Genomic DNA, 23895 nt, shown 5'->3' on the forward strand with positions numbered 1-23895 from the left:
ACACCTTGGCCGGCTTGCCAGAGGCGTCTTCACAATCGGCTGCAGGCCAGCGGCACCCTGCCACAGGCTGTCCAGGCCGAGGGACCACAGCAGCCACTGCCCGTCCCAGCAGGGCGGACCCAAAGGCCCTTTTTGTCCTGCACCAGGGTGCGACGGGGTGATTCATTCCCACACTAGACCGCCCAAACCTTCATGTTTTTCGAGCTCGCGGGCAGGCGTCGGAAACTTGGCGCGCCCTGCCCGCGCGCTCGGTGGCGCCGAATGGTCGCCGAATGGTCGCCCCGACGGGTCCCGCGGCCAGGAGGCCACCTTGCGCCCCTCGCGGTCATGCAGCCCCCAGTCCCTTTCGTCCCCGATCCTTCAGTCCCAGGGCCACTAAGGGCGGAGAGGGAATCCATGCGGCACGCGCACGCCCAGGACGTCCGGGGCGAAGGCATTGGAGGCGATCTTGGGGAGCAACTGGGGTGCCAGCGGCCGGGACACGGAAGCTGCCCTACTCCGGCCAGATGCCCGCCCGACGAGGGCCCGGGTAGGAGTGGGGGGCGGCGGGAGCCCGTGGGCCGGGGTTTGGGTATAGGCCTTGCCAGTCGGTGTCCGTCGCTGGGGGAGCAAGCAGGGAAGGAAGCGTACGGGGATAGCGCGCGGGAACCGGGATGGCCACCGGTCCTCACCTGCCGGGCAGGTGTCCCGCCGAATCGCGCGCGTCGCTCTCCGAGGTGGAGCTGTCGTGGTCCACAGCGCAGGCGGCGCTGAAGGCTGCAGCCAGCAGCTCCATGGGGGCCGGCGGCGGGGCGGGAGCAGGGGCCGGTGGGGGGCCGCGCTGGGGGCCCGGGCTGGGCCGGGGGCGACGCGCGGGCTCTGGAGTGAGGTCGCAGTGCGCGCGGCTGGAGCCGGAGCTGCCGCCGCCGCCACCGCCGCTGTCGAGCGCTCCCGCGGGCGCGCGCGCGCCTGGAGGCTCCGGGGGTTGCCACGGCAACGGGGGGAGGCGGGAGGGGCGCGCGCGGCGGGGGCGAGGCCCGGTTGCTGAGGGGCGGGGGCGCTCAGGCCGGGCGCGACAAGGGCCCAGCGGCACCAACTGCGGCGGGGACCTCGCCCCCCTCCGCGCCTCTCTCCAGCCGGCGACCGCTTCCAGCCGGGAGAGAGCGAGGGTAGACTGGGCGTCCGCGAGCGGCGCCTCCGCCGGCCCGCCCCTTGCTTGCGGTGGTCGCAGCTCGGCCAGGCGTTCCTGGAAGGTGCGGGCGAGGTGACCCTCTGCCCCGAGTACTCTCGAACCGCCGCCTTGGCCACGCCGGGCACCCTGTGCAGTTTCGGGCAGGCTAGCGGCTGGTCGACCCTGCCTCTGCCACCCGGAGCCCGGCCTCGGGGAATGTGTCCTCGCTGGAAGTGCCTCCCTCTTTTCCCTGTTGGAGGCACACACTCGGGTCTTACAGGACCCCCGCACGATGGCTCCTGACACTTAGAGTGGGAAGGGAGTAGCGCGGAGACCTCTCCCCTGCGGGTCTCGCTGCAGGACCATCTGCTCTTAGCGACCCAGAGACCCTGGCGGGACAGGGTTGGGTTTGGGAGAAACGAAGTGCGCCAAGACTCTGCCCAGTTTCCCTGTCTAGTCACTTTGACTCTTGGAACCAGCTAGTTCAGTCCGCTCATGGATTCAGAAAGCGAGCAAAACTAGGTGACTGAAAGGAGGAGGAAGCTAATGTTCCCCTCGGCGAGGTCCTGAAGGTCGGCAAGAGACCAGGCAAGCCGCCCCTGCTGCCTGCTCAGAGGTGACTGGGAAATCTAGAGGGATTCCGTCCTCACGACACTGGCACATTGGCCAGTATCTTTTCCTGGGACCAGCCTGCTCCCCTTGCTGTACCTCCAGGTAAAGTGGCCTTGATTTGCAGCCAGGACAATTCCAATGCTAATTGTCCGGAGAGGGCAGGGATGGGGTACAGAGAAAAGTAAGGAGAGTCTTGCTTCGCACTTTCCCCTCCACATTGGTTAAAATTAACACAATCCTTTTTTTTTTTTTTGGCAGACAGTGCTGGTGGGAGGGGTTCAGATCCTGTCCGTTGGTTGGCTTTCGCATATTCCAGCCTGGAATAAGGCAGGTGTTCTGCAGGGAGGGTTGGCAGGCGCAGGAAAGCAGGAAGCTTAGGCTGAAAGGCCTTTTGCCAGGAAGGGAACTGCCCTTTCCACCCTCCGGCTGATTACCATCGTCCTGGCCTCTTTCGTCTTGCCCTGATCCTCCTGTGGGAAGGTATGCTGTGGCTGGCTGAAACCCAGCTCCCAAAGCTGCCACTCAGCTCTCTGTTTTGGGAGGAGCCAGAACCGACAGTTTCGATGGCCTTTGCTCTCAAGGGCTCAGGATATTTGAGAGACAACCATGGGGTCTCTTTCCAAGTCAAGCACCTGCCTTCTGCAATGGTTTTCAGGGAGGCAGGTACCCCCAGCTGTTCTCCCTCTCCCTCACATTTTTGTCTACTCACTAGCGTGTCCACCGGGATACCCTCTGTTCAGACTGCCATAACAAGATACCATAGATTGGGTGCCTTGTAAACAACAGGGATTGGTTTCTACAGCTCTGGAGGCTGGAGGTCTGAGATTAGCATGATAACCTGGGCAGGTGCTGGTGAGGACCTCTTGATTTGGAGATGGCTGGCTTCTATGTATTCCATGTATTCCATGCAGAGGAATACAGCAGCGTCCTTAGGGGTCTCTGTGAAACTGCACCTGTCCCATTTATGAGAGCAAACCTTCATGACCTAAAACTTCTCAAAGGTCCCAACTCCTAATAACATCATATTGGAAGTAAGAATTTCAACATATGAATTTGGGGGACATAAACATTCGGTGCACATTATTCTGTCTGTGCCCTACCATTCATGTCCTTCTTGCATTTATTATACATTCATTCCATTCAAATAAGCCAAAAATCTTTTTTTTTTTTACTTTAAAAAACATTTATATATATATATATATATATATATATATAAATTAAATACATATAATATATAATATAAAGTTTGAGACTAAAAATATAGTACATAATATTTTAAAAAAAGAAAAAAGAAAAAAAGGCAGGATAGGAAAAGGTGTGAGGGACACACAGACACACATTGCTAAAAATCTATGGTGGTTTGTCCTAACAAAAATAATATTTCTTTTTCTCTTCTCCTAATTATCATAATGGATACATTGATTGGGATTTGGGTGGAGAAAATTCAACTGGAGCCAGAAATAGAGGTTACAATCCCAAGAAAGGCTGGGGTAGAAAATGTGACCACGGGGAGGCTTGGCAAATAAGCCGAAAATCTTGACTTGTTCCGACATCAACTCTGAAGTCCAGAGTCTCATCTAAATATCGTCTACATCAAATAAGGGTGAAACTCAAGTATGATTTGTCCTGAGCAATGATCCTCTCCATCTATGAAGCTCTGAAATCAAACAAGTTACGATATCCTAAAGCACAGAATGGAGGAGTAGGAAAGAAGAAACAGAGCGTGAGTCCCAACAAGCAAAAGAACTTGGCAAGGCGAACTCCACATCTTGAAACTAGGCACCTGCTCTCTGCTCGACAGCCTGCATTCCAGATCCAATGGAGAGATGGTCCCACCTTCAGGGGCCACTTAGGTGGCACTATTGCCCCCACTGCTTGAGGAGGTGCTGCCCATGCTGTGGTTGGTCCCACCCTTGCCATGCCAAGGTTCTGTGTGTGGTCCACACCGAAGTTCTTTGTTGGGGTGGGGCAAGCCCTTCAAAAGAGAGGTGGAGGCTGCTCTTCCCAGACTGGGGACTCTGTCCCAGCAGCCAGGAGGCCAGGGAGAACCTGAGAGGTGTCTCAGCTCTGGTATCACCATGCTCCCTTTGTCCCTAGAGTTCCTCGGAGCAGCCTACCTCTCTTTTGAGTCTGGACTGTTGGAGTCTCTTCTCTCCTGGGTCCTTCTTTCTTTCCTTCCTTTTTCTAAACTATGGGTCCAACTTTGTCCTCTGCCTTTACTTAAGCACTTCTGTTGGAGCCCTATCACCCGAGGGCAAAGCCCGTCAGCCACTGCACACACCTGTCAGCTTGCGGATGGGCCCTGCCCTGCCTGCTTTTCTGAGGTTTTGGCTTCTCCATACTTTCCCAGGCTCTGTGGATTTTCTAAGTGCTGTGCCCTCCCCTAGGACTCTGCACCCCCCCCCCCACACTGCCAGTAACGACTTCCACCTGAAAAGCTGTGCCCACAGGGCCCTCCCTCTCTTTCATCACAGCCCTCACTGCCTGGCACTGTGAAGAGCACTTTATGGGCCCTGAGTAGGGTCTGATGGTTTGCATGGCTGTGTCATCCCTTAAGTTCCTGGTGACACTAAATGGAAGCTGTCCCTTCCCCCTTTGCTGCACAAAATATAAAGGATTCAACTTAAAAAAAAATCTGAAAATATCAAACTGAAATTATATATATTAAGGTGAGCATGATAAAATCTTCCAATTGAAAAATAAGCTAAAAATATCCCCTTAATTATAAAATTGGTTTAGAAAGTCACTGAGTTCTCAGGCATGTAACCTTAAGCTTAATTCCCATGTTCTATTTTCTATCATATTTAGTGCTTATTAGGCAGCCTATTATTAAAATCTCCACTTAACTGACATTTTGCTCTGAATCATTCACAAAATAAAGTACTGAGAAATATTCAAATATTTGTACCTGGCTAGCACATAGTAGGTGCTCTCTAAGTATTAATGGTCTGCCTTTAAAAAGACATACCTAGCTATCTTAGGTATTCAATCTGAGGGAGCTACTTCTTGTTTTGGGTTATAGATATTGGCAGCAAAGTGGATTTTTTTATTTATATAGCAACCTCAGCTTTCAGGAATCTTTGTTTATAAACTTTTTCTTGATGCTGAGGGAGAATTTCTAGAAGAGGAAGGAAGCTTAGGGATGATCTATTCCAACACTTTGATTTTATAGAAGCAGGATTGAGGGTTAAATGACAAGTCCAAGATCTGACAGTTGGATAGTAGCTGATTTGGGAACATACGATAGTGAATGAAGACGGTGTTGTGTGGAATAGGAACTGCATGTATGTGTGTGTGGGGGTGTGTATATACATAAATATATACATATACATATATACACACACACACACACATATGGGCACATATATAAATATATATGTGTATATATTTATATATACATATACACATTTATGAATTATATATAGAAAATTATACATAAAAAAGTGCTGAGGAGCAAATCCAGGGTGTTGTCTATGCTAGAAAAATGCTTTCCACTGAGCTGTGCCCCCAGCCCAAGGAACTGCGGATTTCTATCACCCTGTTTTCAGGGTCACATGGTTTGCTAGCAGACTACCAAACGTGAAGATCACTTGTATTCTTAATCTCATAGGATAATATCTTGGATTTTTTTTGGAATTAGAATACATTCCTCAAATATATATTGTAAACTTATAGAAACAGTCATTTGATAGCTTTTAATTAACTGTGTCTTTTAAATATGTAAGCAGTAGTTTCTGTCACTCTCAAAAGACTTCTAAATGGTTTGGAAATGAACAAAACTAATCCGTGTGGATACCGTAATCTATGGAGGGCCACAGCCTCCAGAGTTGCTTGGACCCCAAAAGCTAGAGGGACAGTGAAGAAAATGACAAGCTGTATCTGGAGGGGAGGACCCTCTCACTGCAGCTCCAAGAAACCGGGAACTCACACTTGACGGGTGAAAAGATTTCACCCCAAGATTGCAACCAAGGTTGACAGTGCTCTATGCATACTGTCACCCACTGCTGCTGGGAAGGCAGCATGGCCCCCGACTTCCGAAGACCTCCAGATGCTGTGTGTGTTGTACTCTCTGGACTGTCCCCTGCCTCTTCTCTCGGCTGAATCTAATTTGGACGCTTCCCTGTAGCCTGTCGTTTCTGGAGGATAGCAGCCGTCAGGGGGTTCTGTAAGTCCCAGCAAATGATGACAACTGAGGGTGACATGCAGGCCCCCGAACTCGGCAGCTGTGTCAGTAGTGAGGTGTCTTGGGGCGGCGCCTCCCTTCACAAGCCTCTAGCCTGACCTAGAGTGCAGCGTCCCTTTCCTCCCCCGGCCTTCCTTCCCCGGTCTCCCCTCCACCCTCTGGCTGTCCTAAACATGGCTGCCAGGTAAATTCTCCTCCAGCATCACTGATCCCAGCATCTCTACCTTCAGTGACTCCCTAGTGCCTTGTTGGTAACTTATGCTCAATGGAGTTAACGTCCAGTCCAGGCTGGCCCTGCCCAGATGAGAGCGGGTCCCTCCTGTGAGCTCCCATGGCTCTGTTGTCCCCACTCTGAGATTTTTGGGAGCAGCTATGAAAATGTCATTCATCTCCGATCCCCAGCAGGTCTTGGAAAGAGATGGTGCCTCTGCAGACACCGGAGGCCGTGGCTGGGCCTTGCTGTGCACCAGCCTTCCCTGCTCTTGGCCTCTTTGATTGACGATGGTGTCTCTTCAGCATCTTTGGGAAATGGCAGGGAGTGGCTCCGGCCTGGTGCTGCAGGCTGGAGGGAGGCAGCTGCTCTTGTGGTGGTGAGTCTCCAAACCCATTAGACCTGAATTTAGGGTTTGGTGAGGCAAGGAGTGGTTTGTTCTGTTTTTGTCCTTTTTTGACATGGTTGCCATGTGGACAGTTGCACTCTTGGTTAAATGGGGAAAAGGCCAGAGGGTGATGAGATGTGTGTGGTTTGAGGAGCAATGCGGGCACTGGATGGGTTCAGTGACTCCGAGAAGCAGGCCCATAATCTTAGGGCTTAACTGCCAAAAATCTGACATTGCTAGGGTGAGTACATTTTCTGAATAAAAAATAGGTGACCAAGGATTTTTACTCCACTTCCAACATGAGAGGCAGCTTGGAAGATGGGGCTTGGATAGTGAAAATTAGAATTTCCAAAAGCATTTTCATGGTTCATGTGTCCTTAGCAGTGTCCTTAAAAGGCTGGGACAAATGGTGGACATGATCTTAAACTATGAGATGCACACAATTCGCATACTTAGGGAACAAATAGAAATGTATTTCCCAAAACAGCCTCCCCAAAACACTCACAGATAAGAGGCTGTGATGTTCGTGTGCTGATCTGAATCTGGAAAGGGAAGGAGGGCTTAAATACAGATATCTGGAGTATTCCTAACCAAGGAGGCTGGAGCACACAGGGCCTGGGGTCGGGGCAGTGGCCAGTGTCATGGATTTTGACCAACAGGAGCATCTGAGGCAGGGCGTACTGAAGGGCTGACAGTTCCCAAAGATGTGGGGGGTGGAATTTAGAGTAAGTAAGATTAAGAGTTGCCTAGGTACACAGAGTTTATGCTTTAGGCTGTGGCCACGGGGGTTAGAGATTGTTAATCAGAACTCAAAATGTAAACAAAAGACTAGGCGCCCCCTCCATCTAATTTATAAACCATTGTTAGATCTAATTTAGTCCCATTTTAGAAGAGCACTTTGCAAACTATCATGTGCTACACATAGAAAAGACATTATTATTATTATTATTATTATTATTATTATTATTATTTCTCTAGGTAGCCTACATTTAGTACTGCAATACATTCATTGTGGTAAGGAGAATGCATTTCCTTGGCCATTTGCCAAATGTAGCAAAGCTGCTTAGAGTGTAAAACCAGAAAGAAAAGGCTGTCTGTTCACAAGTAGTTTTGAAGGAGTAGCAGGTAGTCAAGAATATTTGTAATTAGAAATTGTTCAGACTTTATTCCTGGAAATTTCCAAATAACTGGATTTTAGAGAAATCTTTTCCATCACAAGAAGTCCTGTGATAACTTTCCATTTCCTATTGAAACAACCACCTTGCCCTAACATCCTGAAGAAGGAGAGCTCTTTGATGAGTTACCGGTTCTATCTGTTGAAGGATTTGGGGTCTCCTAGAAAAACCAGTATGTATTTGATGGCAGTGGCCGCATTCTGAGATGTTGGAGCTCAGTGCCAGCCCTCGCCTGCCCCTGGAATGTCGAAAAAAATGCATTTCTCCCTTGAACTTCACAGCTTTGGGCCACTACTGATATTTGCATTTCCAAGAGTCTGTTAAGGAACCATGACAGCAGTGTTCAAATGAGCATGAAATATATGGATGTTACAGAGAGAAAGCACGGCATTCCAAAACATACCAGCAACACAGCAATCAAAGAGGTTTGAAAATGAACAGCTGATGGTCACCAACGCACAGAAATTGTCACTGGCTTCTGAGAGTGGAAGTGTGACTTGATATCATCTTTCTCAGGGGTGACCTGACAACACATACATTAAATCTGTGAACGTTCATGCTCTTTGGCAAAGAGAGTCTACCTCTAGGACTATATCCTAACAAACTATTAAGTCTGTGAAAAAAATAAAAAAGCTCTGTAAGGACGTCTATTACAATGGTGTTATTAATATTAGCACTGTTCCTTGTAACTGTGCAATATTTAAAGCCACCCTATGTCCAATGACAGAAGATTGATGATTTAAATCATGGGATACTGTACTATTAAGAAGATTTTAAAAGAGCTGGGTGCAGTGGCACATGCCTGTAATTCCAGTCACTTAGGAGGCTGAGGCAGAAGGGTCACAAGTTTAAGGCCAGTCTCAGCAACTTGGCGAAACTCTATCTCAAAAAAAAAAAAAGGACTGGGGATGTAGCTCAGTGGTGAAGTGCATCTGGGTTCAATCTCTAGTACCAAAACAATAAAAAAATCAACATTTTAGAAGAATATTTAATAATATGGAATAATATGAAAAAATGTTCAGATTTAAATAAAGCGGATTTCTAAACTGGAGGGTAGTATGGTCTTATTTGGTTTATAAGTAGACTTTTAGGTATGGAATTTTAAGCATGTACACAGTCTTTTAAAAGGACTGGTAGAACAATCACCAAAAATATTTTGCATTACTTGTAGCTGGTTGGCTGGATTCTGAGGGAATTTTCCTCTTTTTACTCATATGTGTTTGAAATTTTTCTACAATAAATGTGTCACTTATGTAACAAGGGAGGAAAGTTACTTTAAAAACAACATCAATCGCTTAATGTGCATAAATTTAGAGCATGAGTTCAAAGTGTTTGCGTCACCGTGGGGCATTCTGATGAACTTGGAAAGGGGGCGGGGCTGTTTGCATTCTCTCCAGGTACCTGGGGATGAGTTGGGGGGAGGCATCTCAATTTTTGTTACGTAAATCTGTCTCTGAGAAAGCTCTTCAGTTTCCAAAGAATCACGAATTCAAATTTTACAGTAAATTGCTTCCTGGCATCATTAACATGAAGGCACTTATCAGATATTCCAATCTGCCTGGTTATGAAAATAGTCTCTTTTCCAGAAATTCCTTCTCCTTCCATAAATCCATGTGTACAGTCCTAACCAGAATGTGGCTCACATTTCTACTGAAGCCATGGTCTCTCCAGAGCACTCCTAAGAAGTCACCTTTCCAGCCAGAGGCAGTGCCCGAACCCGGCCGGCACCACCAGGGCTCTCTCCCTGCAGAGTGCGGAAGCCTCCTCCACATCCCACCACGCAGCTGGCTGCGCCCCCTCAAGTCTCTGATCACTTTATTAGAAAGTGAGTTCTCCGGCCTACTGGGCTGTGCGCGGAGACTGGGCGTGGCCCCTGGCTTCTGTCCCTCCCTATGCTGGACAGGGCCCAGGCTCACCCTGTAGGTTCTGTATGTATCTGCTCAGTGAGGCTGATCTGGGACCCTCCCAGGGCCTCTCAGTAAATCACAGCCACAGAAAGGTCTCACAAACCCTTTTCCTTTCACCCATTAATATAATCTTCTCTCCTTTCTGCTCCCTTAAAAGGTGATTGTATCTATAGTTAAAGGACCATTATTTTCAGGGGACAAAGTCAGTTTACCAGCCAAACAGTGAATTTCATTTTTGTTTTTCACCTATCCACTGTTTGTCCCTCCCCTGGACTGACCAGTGGCTGCTGGCTTTCCTAATTTTAAGGCCATGTCTCATTTTTTCCATGCAGTGAAGATTGCATGTTAAGTTATTGCTATTTCTAAAATGCTGCTCAGCTCTTATAGTGGCTTTTATTTATCACAGCCAGTGGGATCTCTAGGCCAGTCTCTCTGCTTAGCTTGGGCTACAAAGACAGTCTTTAATAGGTCTTTCCTTCCTTCCTCCCTTGTGGGGTCTTCAAGGAAAGTCTTTGGCTTGCCAAAAACACAGGCTTCTACTGTGAAATTGGCATTTATGCCTTAAAAAAGAAGGCGAGTCCAACCTGTCAGGAGCTGAGTGTTTTCTGTTAAGAAGTGAAGGATTCTTAGCAGGAGAGGGGAGAACTTCCTCCACAGCATGAATCAGAGACATGACAGCTGAACAGAAGAACTCCTCTCCCTGGAGAGCACCTGAGCAGCACCCTGCCCCTTCCTGACACCATGCCTGAGTCCCAGCACGGCACGCTCGGCAGCTCCATCCACCCTGCCATCCTTATAAAGACGGGAGCTCTGAGCTTCCTGGACTGAAACCCATCATGATCACTGAGCTAAGAGTCAGGAAACAGGCACTGGCATGCACCAACGCGGAGAGGACAACCATCCAGCCCCCTGTGGGACAGAACTGGACAAGAACTCCTGGAATCACGCCTCGGCTGCCCCTGCCCAGGAACTCCACGTCTAGGAGTTTGCCCTGCAGAGGCAGGCCCTGGGCGCTAAACAAGACATGCACAAGGTCAGGTGCTGCAGCATCGTTTTTGAGAGCAGGAGGTCAGGTGCTGTGGCATCGTTTTTGAGTGCTGTGTTTTGGAAACAGTCTTGGTCTCCATGGGAAGAATATTGGCAGGATAACTATCATAGAGTCACCAGGCTGAAGTGTGCAACGTGTGCACGGTGTGCAGGAGGCCTGGTCCAACCCCAGCACCCAAATAAACAAATGCAATCAATTTGAGTGATTTTTTTTAAACAATACCTTTATTTTATTTATTTATTTTTATGTGGTGCTGAGGATCAAACCCAGGGCCTCGCATGTGCTAGACGTGCGCTCTACCACTGAGCCACAATCCCAGCACCAAGTTGAGTGATTTTTAAACACAGTACTCTATAACCTTTTTGAAATCTATTCTAGGACTGAAAAAGAAGGAGGAGGAGGAGGAGGAAGAGGAGGGGAAAGCTTCAAATTCTCTTGGTAGATATGGTGAGTTGAATTTGTCCCCTGAAAAGGTATGTTCCAGTCCTCACCCTGGTACCTCTGAGTGTGATTGATTTGGAAGTAGGGTCTTTGCCAATGTGATCAAGTTAAGATGAGGTCATACTGATTCCAGTGGGCCCTTGTCCACTGATGGTATTCTTATAAGAAGAGGGGAATTGGGACAGAGTTCCATGAAGACCTTGTCAGGGATTAGAATGATGCATCTGGCAAAGCCAAGGAGTGCCCAGCGTCACAGGGGCCATTGGAAGCCAGGAGAGAGGTAGGGAGCAGACTCTCCCCATGGCCTTCCCAGAGAGCGTGGCCTGCCAATGCCTTTCTTGAACTCCTGGTCTCCAGAACCATGAGATCTTTGTTAAGAATCCCTAAGAGACTAATACAATAGATTTGCTATTGGTTATGGAACAGGTAATTTTGAAATTCTTCTGTAGTTGTAAAATAGAGCAATATTCTATGATACATTAATGTCGAAAATCAGAGTCCTTACTATTAGAAAGGCAAGATGTAAATATGGAACAGGTAGAATTAAGAAGGACACACTGTGCACTGTACATGGACACACACACACACACACACACACCATTTCCTAGGTCTGTGCACTACAGTGTCCCAGAAGAATTGACCTACCAGTGGTAAATGAGCACACCCAGAACTCAGATCTTGGTTTCTAAATACCATTCTCCACCAAAAAGAATGAGGGGTCCTTGGGAAAATGTCTGATTTTATATTTGGGATTCAGAAAGTGGAAGAAAGTATATGAAGTACCTTGCTCAGTCAGAAAGGAAGTGCTCAATCAAAGTCAGGAGAAATTACATCAAAGAGACGTCATAGTCAGCTTGTAGGGACTCCCCTGGCCACATTTGTGGCCATGTGTTAGAAGGAATATAACAGTGATGAATTAAAATGCATTGAATTATAAAAACCCAGCAACCATGAGTCCATACTGATGGACTCAAATAACAACAACAACAACAACCAAAAAAAAAAAAAAAACAGGTAACAAAGGAGTTTTAATGATGTTAAAAGTCATTGCATAAAAATTCAACAGGGAAGAGGATATTTACGTGGTACAGATAACTCATTTGCTGCAAGAGGAAAAACTGTACCTTTACTGCAAAGCAATCTAGCCACTTCCAAATTAACCAAATTATCAAATTTTAAAAAAGGGAATTGTGGGCCAAGCTGACATCAGTGTCCTGTCCGGAATGCAGTTTGGAATGTATGACACTTGGATGTATTTTTGTTAAAAATGTTCGACTTGAATCTAATCAAGCAATAAGAACTCTCAGTTTGAAGACTGCACAGTGAGTAAAGGAACAAGTTGAACAGTCTACGAGAAAGTACTGAGACCAATCCATCACGGGGCCATTGCACAAGGCCATAAACCTAGATTTCCCAAAAGTCAGGCATGGAAAAAAGTGGGGGGCCCCTTTTCAATGTCAGGAATCTAAAGACAGCAAACCATCAAATGCAGTGACTGAGGCCTGATTGGACCTTGATTACAAAGCCCAGCTCTAAAAACGTTTTGAGGAACATTGGGAGCTTTTGAATGTAGGTATCAGATCTTTTGTGGATCTATCATGGATGACTGTTGATTTTCTTAGGTGGGAGGTGGCACTGTGATTGTGTTGAGGGACATTCTTTTTTTTAAAATGGTCCTGTCACCACTGTCTGTCCCTTTTTTTTTTTTGGTACCAGTTATTGAACCCAGGGGCACTTAGCCAGTAAGCCACATCTCCAGTTCTTTATTATATTTAGAGACAGGGTCTCAATAAATTGCTTAAGGCCTCTCTCAGTTACAGGCTGGCTTTGAACTCACAATCCCCTTGCCTCAGCCTCCCAAGCTGCTGGATTATAGATGTGCACCACCATGCCCGGCCAGTACATTCTTATTCTCAGCTGCATGCTAAGTATTTGGGACTGAATTACCTTGTCTGTGATTTACTTTCATACAATTTAGGTAAAATGGAGGAAGGAGAAAGAGAAAAGAGAATCCAAATATGCAAGGGATTAATAAATTTTTTGAATCTAGATTGAGGGTATATGAGAGTTCATTGCACTAGTCTTTCAATTACTCTCTATGCTTAATTTTTTTTCTAAAACATTGGTGAAAGGCTGGGTACATAGCTCAGTGGTAGAACACTTGCCCATCATGTGCGAGGCCATGGGTTCCATCCCCCCCCTCAGCAAAACACAAACACACGCATATACACACTTGCACACACGAGTTACAGAGGAGGCGAATAAAATAGAGAAGCAGCACATTTGACTTACAAGAAGTATTAAAAATCAAGTTTAAGTGCAGTGGGCTGTAAAATATTGAGGATGGATGGCACAGAGGCCGAGGGAAGGAAGAAGTTTGCCAGTCCCATTGCCAAGCTGGGGCTTTGGGTGCTGGGACCTGCTGGTGTGGAGCCTCACAGAGGCATGGCTTTCCTCCCTTTTATTCACTACTCAATCCCCAGGACCAGAACAAAGAACCAGGATCACAGTAGGTGCTCAGTAAGCATTTCTCAGCCTTGGGAAAACGGAGAAGAGCTCAGTGACAAAGCTCATTGTCTGGTTTCTATTTCTCAGAGTAGATTTTTGATGAAGAACAGCAACTCTCTGATTGCTCTTCACCCACATCATGAGGTTACAGAAGGTCAAGCCTCTGTACCCATCGGGGTCTTCCCCTGCACCCTTTCCGGTACTCGGCATTAGAATTTCTTTTTAAAGTGCCAATTTGATAGCTGAAAAATGATGTCTTCTTTTACTTTGCATTTTTCTTTACAAGTGAAGTTGATTTTTTCTATACAATTGTGAATAATTTATTCACGTTTCTTACTGGTTTCAATTGTAGGATGTTTGTTTTCCCAACTGACTTGTAAATACGGTGAGCTGTGCTGTTTGTGTGAATGTTTTGTACGTGTGCAGATACACATTGAACATGGCCCACTTCCTAGGGAAGGAAACGATTTCTGAGGGATGTATGAGTCTAAGAATCCATGAAGGCTGATGGTCAGCTCTTCAGTAGCCACCGGCTCCCCAAAATCCCAGCCCAATCTCCCCTGAGTCTGGAGCAAGGTGCTGGTAACTCTCCATCTGCCCCAAGATGAGGGTGGAGGCAGAGGGAGCCTCTCGGGTCTTCTGGTCCAACCCTTGCCTTATGCTGGCATGACAGCAGAATTCCAGTTTTCCAGAAAAGGCAACCAAGGGGCAAATCCTCACTGGAGATGGAGCACACGCGTTGGGTCACCTGAGTGGGGTGGGGTAGGGGAGGCTCCTGGGTTCTGAACAGCCGCTGGGAACGCGTATCACTTTTGGGAGGTCCTGTCACCACTGTCTGTCCCTTACCCCAGCCAGAGACAATTTGATCTAAAACTGTCACCGTCAAAACCAGACTCACCTGGTCTGTCAGTTCAGACTGCTTCTTGCTAACATGAGAGGCCAGGCCCCAGCCGTATGGCTGGCCCTGTGCACCCCGGGACTGCCATATAGAAAGGCAGAGCCGCAGACAGCAGCTGCCGGTCATCTCATCTGACACAGGCACGTTCTCAGAAGACTGTTCTCTTTGGGGGCACATCATCTTATCTTCATATTCTCTTAAAAAAATAGTCTTATAGTCTTTCACATCATAGAGGCCTAGTAAATAGTTTTTTAAAAATGAATGGAAAGTTGACATATTTAAAGTTGTAAACTTCTATTTTCTTTGTTTAAAAACGATCATCACTAATTTTGGGAATAGAAGTATTTCTTTAAGAATCTGGAAATCTTCAAGGGAAATTTTGGTAAGACACCCCTTTTCTTGTTTCTGGGAGCCTGGATTTAACCCTGGGTCAAGTGCCCTTGAGAGTCAGCGCAGTGATTCTTGAAGGAAGAGCTGGAAGAAGAACTAGGGAGGGAGCTGGGAAGCAGGGCACAGGGAGGAGAAGGCCCAGCCGCACCCCACTTTTTCAGTCAGGAAGCTAGGATTTGCTACTGTGGCAACAGCCCTTCGCTGCCTCAGACCATGAAGAGTGCAGGCAGTGGAGGGCAGGTCACCTCCCTGCCATGGGGACAGGGGAAATGTAGAAGTCAGGGGGATTTGGCGCCAGCATTCTGCCTAGCATGGGATGTGTGAAGGTGGAATTACCTTCTATTCCTTGTTTCTAGACTCTTCCCAATGAATTGGTTATCTATGGCTGTTGGCTGTGTAATAAGCATCTCCAAGACTTTGCGGTTTACAGTGACATTGATTCTGGCCCCTAGCTCCTAGGGGTCAGGGAGCCTGTGGTTCTCACTCCTCCCTGAGACTGTGGTCAAGCTGCTGGCCCCTCTTCCAAGCTTATGCATCTGCTTGGAAACCTTGGTTCTTCCCCATGTGGGCCTTTCCCTGGGCTCCCGAGTGTCCCCACGACATGGAAAGACATGGAAGCTGCCAGAGCGGGTGATCGGACACAAGTTGATGCTACTCCTGAAGGAAGGTGTGAATCCTGGGCTAAGCGGCCATCAGGGGCCAACTTGGAGGTGAGCCAGGAAAGTGACAAAGACAACCATTACCACTGTCCCATTTTATGTTGGCACTCACCAAGTGGATCCCAAAGTGGATAGGTATTGAGACTTTTCTGACAAAGCTACTGTCCCTTTAGACCTCTCCAGGAGGCCTTGCGCTGCTTGCAGAATACAGGCTTTAACCTAGGTACGTCCTGTGGTCCTTTTTAGACATAATAGACTCATCTGCTGTTTGACAGCCAGCCTGGAGCCCCTTCTCATTTATTCTGCTCACACACAATTCGTAGCTGCCTGCAATTCAAGGTGGCACTGCCTTCTTGGCACACACGTGACTTTGCAGCCCGAGAAGACCTGGATCCTGGCATCGTAATTAAACTTGGTCAAATAGAGCTGCTATTCTTCTACTCTGCAAATAAGGATCTTAATTCAGAGCTTTTAGAGCTGCATGACTGGCATGTCAGGTTCAGGGCCAACAGCGCCAATTAAGCATGTCAGAGAGAGGAGGAAGTGGGGAGGCTCAGGCGCTCTCTCAGGGTAGCACGTGCTGGCTGCTCTTGGAACCACCAGGGTGCTGAGGGCCACATCTTCCCTCCAGCACACACCCCCTCTCCATCCCCCAGTTCCTTGTTTAGGGGTGAAACAAGTCATTTCCCATGGGTTGTTCTGCATGAAGAATGACATGCTCAGCGGTGCTGCTGTAGTCACCGTGGCAGGGCATCTGGAGTGGCCGTGTTTTGTGGCATGGCTTCACCCAGGCCAGGGTGTGATATTAAGGTGCAGCTCAGTGGAGATGTTCTTCCAGAGCTCAAGAGTAGAGGGCAGACACAGGTGTGAAGTCCCAGCACCCAGCCCTCGGACAGCGTGGCGCAGTGCAGGGTGAAGCCAGATTCTCCAAAGGACAGATGGGCTGTGGGGCCTTCAAGTGGCCTTAGCAGGACTCTGTTGGAGGCAGAGTGCTGGGGTTGGAGCCTCAGACAGAGCCAGCACTCTGCCTGGTGGTTAAGGCGGATCTTCAGAAATAAAGCCAGACTGCGGCCACTGAGATTGGGAAATGTATGCATGAACTCCCAGGACGGGACCTCAGAACCATGTTCTAGTGAGGGAGTGAAGGAGAGCAGGCTGTCCAGCTCCAGTGGACACTACTTACTGAGCCCCTGTCTGTGTTAGGACTCCTCAGCCTGCTGTCCATACGCTCTTCACTGGCTCCTTGTGGCAATCTGGTAGAATGTAATCTCCATTTTTTTTTTATTGAACCCAGGGGTGCTCCCCCACCAAGCCACATCCCCAGCCTTTTTTATATTTTATTTAGAGACAGGATCTCACTGAGTTGCTTAGGGCATCACTAAGGCTTTGAACTCAAAATCCTCCTGTCTCAGCCTCCCCAACTACTGGGATTACAGATGTGCACCACTGCGCTCAGCCTAAGAACACCTTGGACCAACCACATTCACTTTATTTTCTTGAACTCTGCTCTTCCCATCCCCTGAGGACATAAGCCCCAGGATTCCCATAGCTGATCTCCAAGAGTAACGCATCCCCTTGGATAGAGATACTGATTCCTGTCTTGGTGACAGCTACACTTTCTAATCTTCCTTCGATTTGTCTCACGTCACTCTCTACTTGGAAATGCTGTTATTCACCACACAAAATTTGGGGGTCCCTATTTCCTGACTCTGCCATCTTATTGCTGCTGGAAAGTCTTGGGAGTGTGATCAATTGTTTTGATCAATATACACTTAAAAAGTGATTGGTGTGCTGCCTCTTCTTTCTTTTTCTTTTTCTTTTTTTTGGTACTGGGGATTGAATTCAGGGGCACTTGACCACTGAGCCACATCCCCAGCCCTATTTTGTATTTTATTTAGAGACGGGGTCTCACTGAGTTGCTTAGTGCCTCGCTTTTGCTGAGGCTGGCTTTGAACTCCGGATCCTCCTGCCTCAACCTCTGGAGCCTCTGGGATTATAGGCATGCGCCACTGCACCTGGCAGTGTACTGCCTCTTGATGTTGTCCAGATAGCTTTGAAACAGCTATTCCTACACAACCAACTTGCTAGATCAACCCAGGGGATGACTGACATGCATTCTTTTAAAAAAAGGTGTGAAATACATTATTGCTGACATTGACACCTGCACCTTCATAAATAAAGCTTAGGAAGTGGGACTACAGTCCTCAATGTCCCCATTGCCTGCCAGGGTATCTGTCCGGGGCCAGGATCTCCTCCTGAAATCATCCCAGGCTCCAGGACACATGCAGATCCCTCCGTGGGGCATGATGAGGTGGTTGGGGCCTGGAAATATTCCAAGCAGGCGTGCATCAGAGCTGCACCGCTAAGGCCCAACTGTGGCTCCTGGAACTTGGCTTTGTGGCCTGGGGGCTTCCTGGGAGGTTATCTGGGAAGTGGCGGCTGACACCCTCAGTCACCAAATAAGGAATCTTCCAATAGGAGCCAGCAGTCAGAACTGTTGAGGTGCTCAGTAAATATTTGTCATTTGAGTGAACACACAAACTGATAGATGCCTCAAGTCAGAGGAGTGAAGCATCTGCCCCCCAAAACACTCTTCATTCCAGCAGCCGACTGCAAGACTATCCTCCTTCCTTTGCGGGATGGATAAAGCACAGACCGTCCCAGAAGCACGTTCATCTGTGGTCAGGGCTGCGCCAGGCAGCTCAGGCTGTGCACTGGCCACTGTGGGAACACCTACTGCACAGAGTAGTGTCGATGGAACCCTCAGGAGCTGGGCCCTGGCATCCCAACCTCAACCTCAAAGTGAGGGCTTTCTTCTGTAACCTGGACGGGGAGGTTGCAGCAGGTCATTCATTGGTTCATTCATTCATCATCAGCCTTGGGCTAGGACCTCGGGGGAGGTTAATGAGGATTAGAGGAGGTCATGAGATCATGAGGATGGGGTCTAGTGACTTCACAAGAAGAGGAAGAGAGGCCTGAGCTGGCAGTCTTGGTCTACGTCACCACGTCTCACATGATGTCCTGTTTTATGTCACGATGCAGCAAGAAGGCCTTCACCAGATGTAGGGTCACACCTCCAGGCTTCCAAGCCTCTAGAACTTTGAGAGATAAATTCCTTTTCTTTTTAAATACCCACTCTAGGCATTTTGTTATAGCAACAGCAAGTAGACCAAGACACTGTATGAATAGGACCTCAGCCCAGTCCACTGAACCACAGTGTTCTCTTGCCTGTACCAGGACCTGCCACCAAGACTTGGCTGAAGCTCCTAAGGGCAGGGCAGGGCAGGTGGGGTTTCGAAGCTGAGAGAAGCAGGCCCACAGTGCACAACCTCCACCCTCCATGCCCTCCCCAGAGCCAGCCCATTAGGGGAAAATTTCAGATTAAGACTTCCAAAAAATTAGAAAAAGATATGACCAACATGCTACAGGCTGTGACTAATAGAAGGAACTTAGTAATTAACATTATGCATAAAGTAGTAGTTTAAGAAAAATAGTTAAATCAGTTTAGATTTAGGTTACTGAAAAGTCAGTTATCATCAGTCAAGTAAGCAAAATAAAAGAGCATATAAAGGCTTGTAGTTAAAAAGAAATAAGAAATCAAATAAGTAACCCCCTCCAAAAAAACAAAAACAACTTAGGAATTTAAATAATAAGGTAACAGCAAGGTAAGAGGGGGAAGGATCTGGCATTGAAGGGAAGGGTCTGAACTGTGATAAGGTAACCATAAGCTAAGACCCAAAGGGGACATAGAAAGGCGATCACAACGGGGAGAGTGAAGGAGGACTTCAGGGTGAAGTGAGGAGGCTGAAGATTAAGGACTGACAGGGAAAGTGGCGCGAGGAAGCAGGAGAGGGCAAAGTGATCCTGGACGGGCGACGTGGCGAGGGGGGAGAGGCCCGTGGCCCAGAGCACTAAAGATGCTACAGCCAGTGGACAAATCCCCTGCGCCCACATCGTCACTACTGTTGTCACTATTATCATTGTAAACGGCAAGGAATGAGCGCGTCCACGAGGCTGTCCCCTGGACCCCTTCCGTCCCATGCCTTGCAAGCTTCCTGAGCCTCTCTCTGGTCCCCTGTGGGCTTGGGCCTGTCGCCAGCAGGGCAGTGCCTGGGTGAGGTCAGGTGTCACTCAGGGCCACTCCTGAGAGGGCCCCTCCCCTGCATCCCACATCCATGAGGCCTTGTGGGGAGGTGGGGAAGGCACCCCTTCAGTTTCCAGAAGGGAACAAAGCTCAGAACTGCTGAAAATAAGATACAGCTGTCAAAAGTATATGAAATTAGCTGCATAAACTGTGAAACATAAGTCACAGTTATATTTGTTCTGAGACAGGGTAAAAATAGGAACAAATTCAGAGATGGAAGATCCCAGCCTCCCTTCAGTCACTGTGTCCAAGGGGCCTGAGATTCTTCCAACCGGCCAGTGCCTTTGCTTACGGTCCACAAGCTTGGTGGTGGGGGAACCTGTGTGGGGACCTCAGGTAGCACCTGGGTGGAGGCATGCCAGGAGAAAGTCACTTCCTGTGGCTCCCTTAGTGCCTTCGCTGGGAGGCATTTGGTCTCCTAACTGCACAGAGGAGGTAAAAGGAAAGTTTTTCTCTAACAGGCAGCAAGGCAGGTGAGCCCTGAGTCAGGGGAGCTACATTCCTGCAGGAGCAGTCCCCTGTCTTGGTGACACTGTGACCTGGCTTTGTAAGAGCCTTGTTCCCCACAGTCCTGGGTCATTTCTGGACCAGTCTGCATAGCTGTGTCTTCAAGAGATCAAAGGTCACAATCTGCTCAGGAGTCTGCATGTGTGCATGTGTCAATCATTTGCAAGGGCGGAGCTCCTCTAGTGTGTCTCAGACCTGTGCCAGGTGCCCAGGAGGGAGCAAAACCTGGTGTGGGCCTGCCCTTGAGGAGCCTGGAATCAATGCCCCTGGGGCTGCCATGGTCAACAGTAAGAGCTGATGATTTTGCCACTTTACTTAAGCCCCTGATATATATATATATATATATATATATATATGATATATATATAATATATCATATATATATATATAAGCTTTAGTGGGCAGGAGTGGAGCTCAGTGGTAGAGCACTTGTGCAAGGCTCAGCCTCAATTCCCAGCACCTCAAAAATAAAGTAAAATAATTAATCTTTTAAAAATAAACTCGATATAAATTAAACTTTTTATTGTGGAAAATTTAAAAAACATATACCCAAGTAGACAGAAAAGTATAATGATTTCCCCCAAAGACTCACCACCCAGCTCCAACACTTCTCAACTCCTGGCCTTCACTTCCACTTCCACCCACTCCTTCCCTGGCTTGGATTATTTTGGAGCAAATGCCAGACATCATATCATTTCATCTAAAACATTCAAGATGTATCTCTAAAAGACAGGAAGAGTTACACGTAGCTAAAACCCCACTATGACACCACCAGGATGCCCAAGGAAATGAACAATTCCCTAACATCACCAAATGTCTAGTCTGAGTTCAAACTTCCCCGATTGTCTTTTAATCTTCCCCCCACGGGTCGCAGGTCGTTCATTTGTAAAAGGGTTCAAGTAAGATTTCCACCCTGTAAAGACTCCATTTTTCTTTAGTGTCTTCTAACGGCTTCCTCCCACTCTTGTTTATTTTTTTCTTTGCAGTTTGATGAGAAATTGGGGTGCACCCCCCTATTTGGATCGCGTTGTGTGGAGTCTTAATCCATTGCTCTCTCTCCTGTAAACTGACAGCTAGAGCTACAGACTGGCCAGTGTCAGGCTGCGGTTCCTCAGCTCCTGTCTTGCCCTGAAGGCTTGTAAATGAACTAACCCCCGGAACAGCAGCCCCCAACTACTTCAGTATTGGTCTGCGATATTTACAGATTCTCACAGCAGGACTCTCAGAATGAACAACCCAAACAAACGCTGATGAACCTATGGCCAGCTGCCCCAGGGTAACTTCATAGGCCACTTACATGTTTTCCTGAAACACATGCCATGGCCAGCATGGACACTGGTCCTTTCCCAACATCAGCAAAGACTCACAGTACCATGCATGAGTCTTTGGCGACATTAAAAGAGCTTATGGCATTTTTTGAGATGGATTCAGGACAGTAGTCACAGTATTTGATAACCAGGGAGTAGGGCTCAACCATTTAGAGCAGAGCTGTGGCAACCTAGGGCCACAGCCCTGGTGTGACACTGATGTTCAGTGCTGAGGATCCTCGGAGCGATGGACAGCTCCTGCAGCTCCCCCGGGTGCTGCCGGGGAAAGGAAGGCTGATGCTCACTCAGCTGATGCAGGAAAATTGCCCACATGAAGTTTTCTGATGCAACTTAGTTGTATATACTAAATATCAGGTTATGAAAGCACATGCTATTTTACTATGTATATAATATATATAAATACATAAATAGTGAGCATTATATATATTCAAATAAATCTGGTGTCTTCATGGCATGCGATGATTTGGGGGGTTAGAACCCTGATTTATGACATCGCACTTATGTAAATAAAGACCCAACTTATGACATCTTGACTTGGCTGAGGGTCTCTGAGGAACCAGGCCAGCGCTGGGCTGGGGGTGAGGGAACCCTAGGCCTCTGGCCTTTGCCCTCTGCAGCCAGGTTAACAGGGACAGCCTCCTTCTAACAGCCAAGATCACCTGGCCATGTCCCCATTGGCGGCCTGGGCATGGGAGACCCCGGGGAGTGGAGTCAGGAGTCTCTGTGTTCATGGTCTAGCTGTCTCATTAGCCATACAACCTCTAGCCAGGCACTGAATTTTCTTTTCTGTGAACTGGGAATAATGAGAGTGTGTATAACAGGGCTCAACAAATGTCGGTCCCCATCTCCCCCAGCACTTCTCTTCCCCTATAATCCTCTGTATAGAGCATCTTTCTACCACCACTGTGCCTCTCTCCTGCCACCCTGTCCTGTGGCACCGTGACTCTCACTGCTTGATGGTGTGTGGAAGAGGACTTGCAGAATGCCCCTGGGTGAGCTGTGGACAATTTCAGAACCTCTGAAAAGAGGCACTGACTACCCGCCTTATATCAGTACCACCCAAGCTCCTAACCCTCTAGGGGACAGGTTTCTATACCCACGTTGGTCTCGAAGACCCCAATCCTTCTCTACAGCCCCACTCATTATCTCTGCTCCTGCTTCTCCCCTCGCCCAGGTACCCTTGGCATTGTCACGTGTGAGACCAGACTCTACATAATGCCCCGTCTCCTTGATTCTCCCACAGCTCCCTCTGAGGAAGGGGGACTGGCCCTTTAATCCTGCCCTGGTCCTTTCAGCTTATTGTTCTAGAGATGTACATCTGACTCAAGGATGGCCAATCAACTCTGTTGCTTAGAAATTCTTTTTCTCTAAGACAAATGAAAAGAAGCTCCCAGACTCTGGGGAGACGAGTTGAAGGATCCTACTGGCAAAGGCTGCCATTTAGGTCATGCGCAGGCTGACAGGCAGGAGAAGATGGTCTGAGAAAGAGGTAGGAGAACAGAACAGGACACGGAGAAGCAAGGAGCCGTGGGCCTGTGACCCTGGAGAACAGGGTAACGCGGCCCTGGCTTCAACGCCTTTTCCATTCCTGTGAAGAGGAGCTTTCTCTTGCACTTGGACTCTCTGAGAGTTCAGCACTCTTACAATTACCTCTTTCACTTGAAAAAGTACGAGTAGGCTTCAGATGTTCCCAATCAAAGTGACCTTGACCAGGGAGTAAGACCAGGATATCTGCTGTCACCACTTCTATTCAGCATTGTAAAGGAAGTCCTTATTTGTGCAATATGGCAGGAAAAACAAATAGAAGGTATGAAGACTGGAAAGAAAGAGTGAAATTGTATTCCCAGATGGCATGACTGTGTGCACAGAAAATCCAAAGGGATGTACCAGGAGAAGTAATAACCAAGTTCATCATGACCACAGGTTACCAGGTGAATGTGGAAAAATTAATTGTATTTTTACATACTACCAATGTATTTTGCTCAAAAGCAATTTACAAATGAAATCACAAACACTGGCTTTTAAAATAGGATCACAAAGCATAAATTACCTGGGAACAAATTTAATTAGAATATACATAAAGCTTTTAAGCTATGAATCATTGCTGGATTAATTTTTAAAATAAGCAAGTAAATGGAAAGCTAAGATGTGTTTGTAGATTAAATGATTTTAAATGCCAGTATTTAAGTGTAAAGGATCCCCAAATTTATCTATGAGAACAGTGCAATTTCAACTGAAAATTTAGCAGATATTTTGGGGGGGGGGGTAGAATTGACACACCAATTCTAAAATGTATATGGAAATATGAAAGACTTAAAATAGTCAAAACTATCTTTAAAAAGAACA

At 47.6% G+C, this 23895-nt stretch overlaps 1 protein-coding gene across 3 annotated transcripts in view; it reads right to left on the reverse strand.

Annotated features, from left to right (window-relative positions):
- Ngef (neuronal guanine nucleotide exchange factor) overlaps positions 1-23895 on the reverse strand; it is a 91041-nt gene that overhangs the window by 33447 nt on the left and 33699 nt on the right. Inside the window, exon 1 of one of the 3 annotated variants that reach the window (XM_046439774.2) lies at positions 672-826. The exons of the other annotated variants lie outside the window; for them this stretch is intronic. Within the exon in view, the coding sequence (XP_046295730.1) occupies positions 672-775 (104 nt within the window). The 5' untranslated portion in view covers positions 776-826. Of the gene's footprint in view, positions 1-671; positions 827-23895 lie in introns of those variants that run through there. 3 annotated transcript variants of the gene reach the window in all.

Source organism: Marmota monax, unplaced genomic scaffold, assembly GCF_021218885.2.
Source record: "Marmota monax isolate L192 unplaced genomic scaffold, Marmota_monax_Labrador192_F-V1.1 WCK01_AAM20220418_F8-fsc00041, whole genome shotgun sequence".
NCBI lineage: Eukaryota > Metazoa > Chordata > Mammalia > Rodentia > Sciuridae > Marmota > Marmota monax.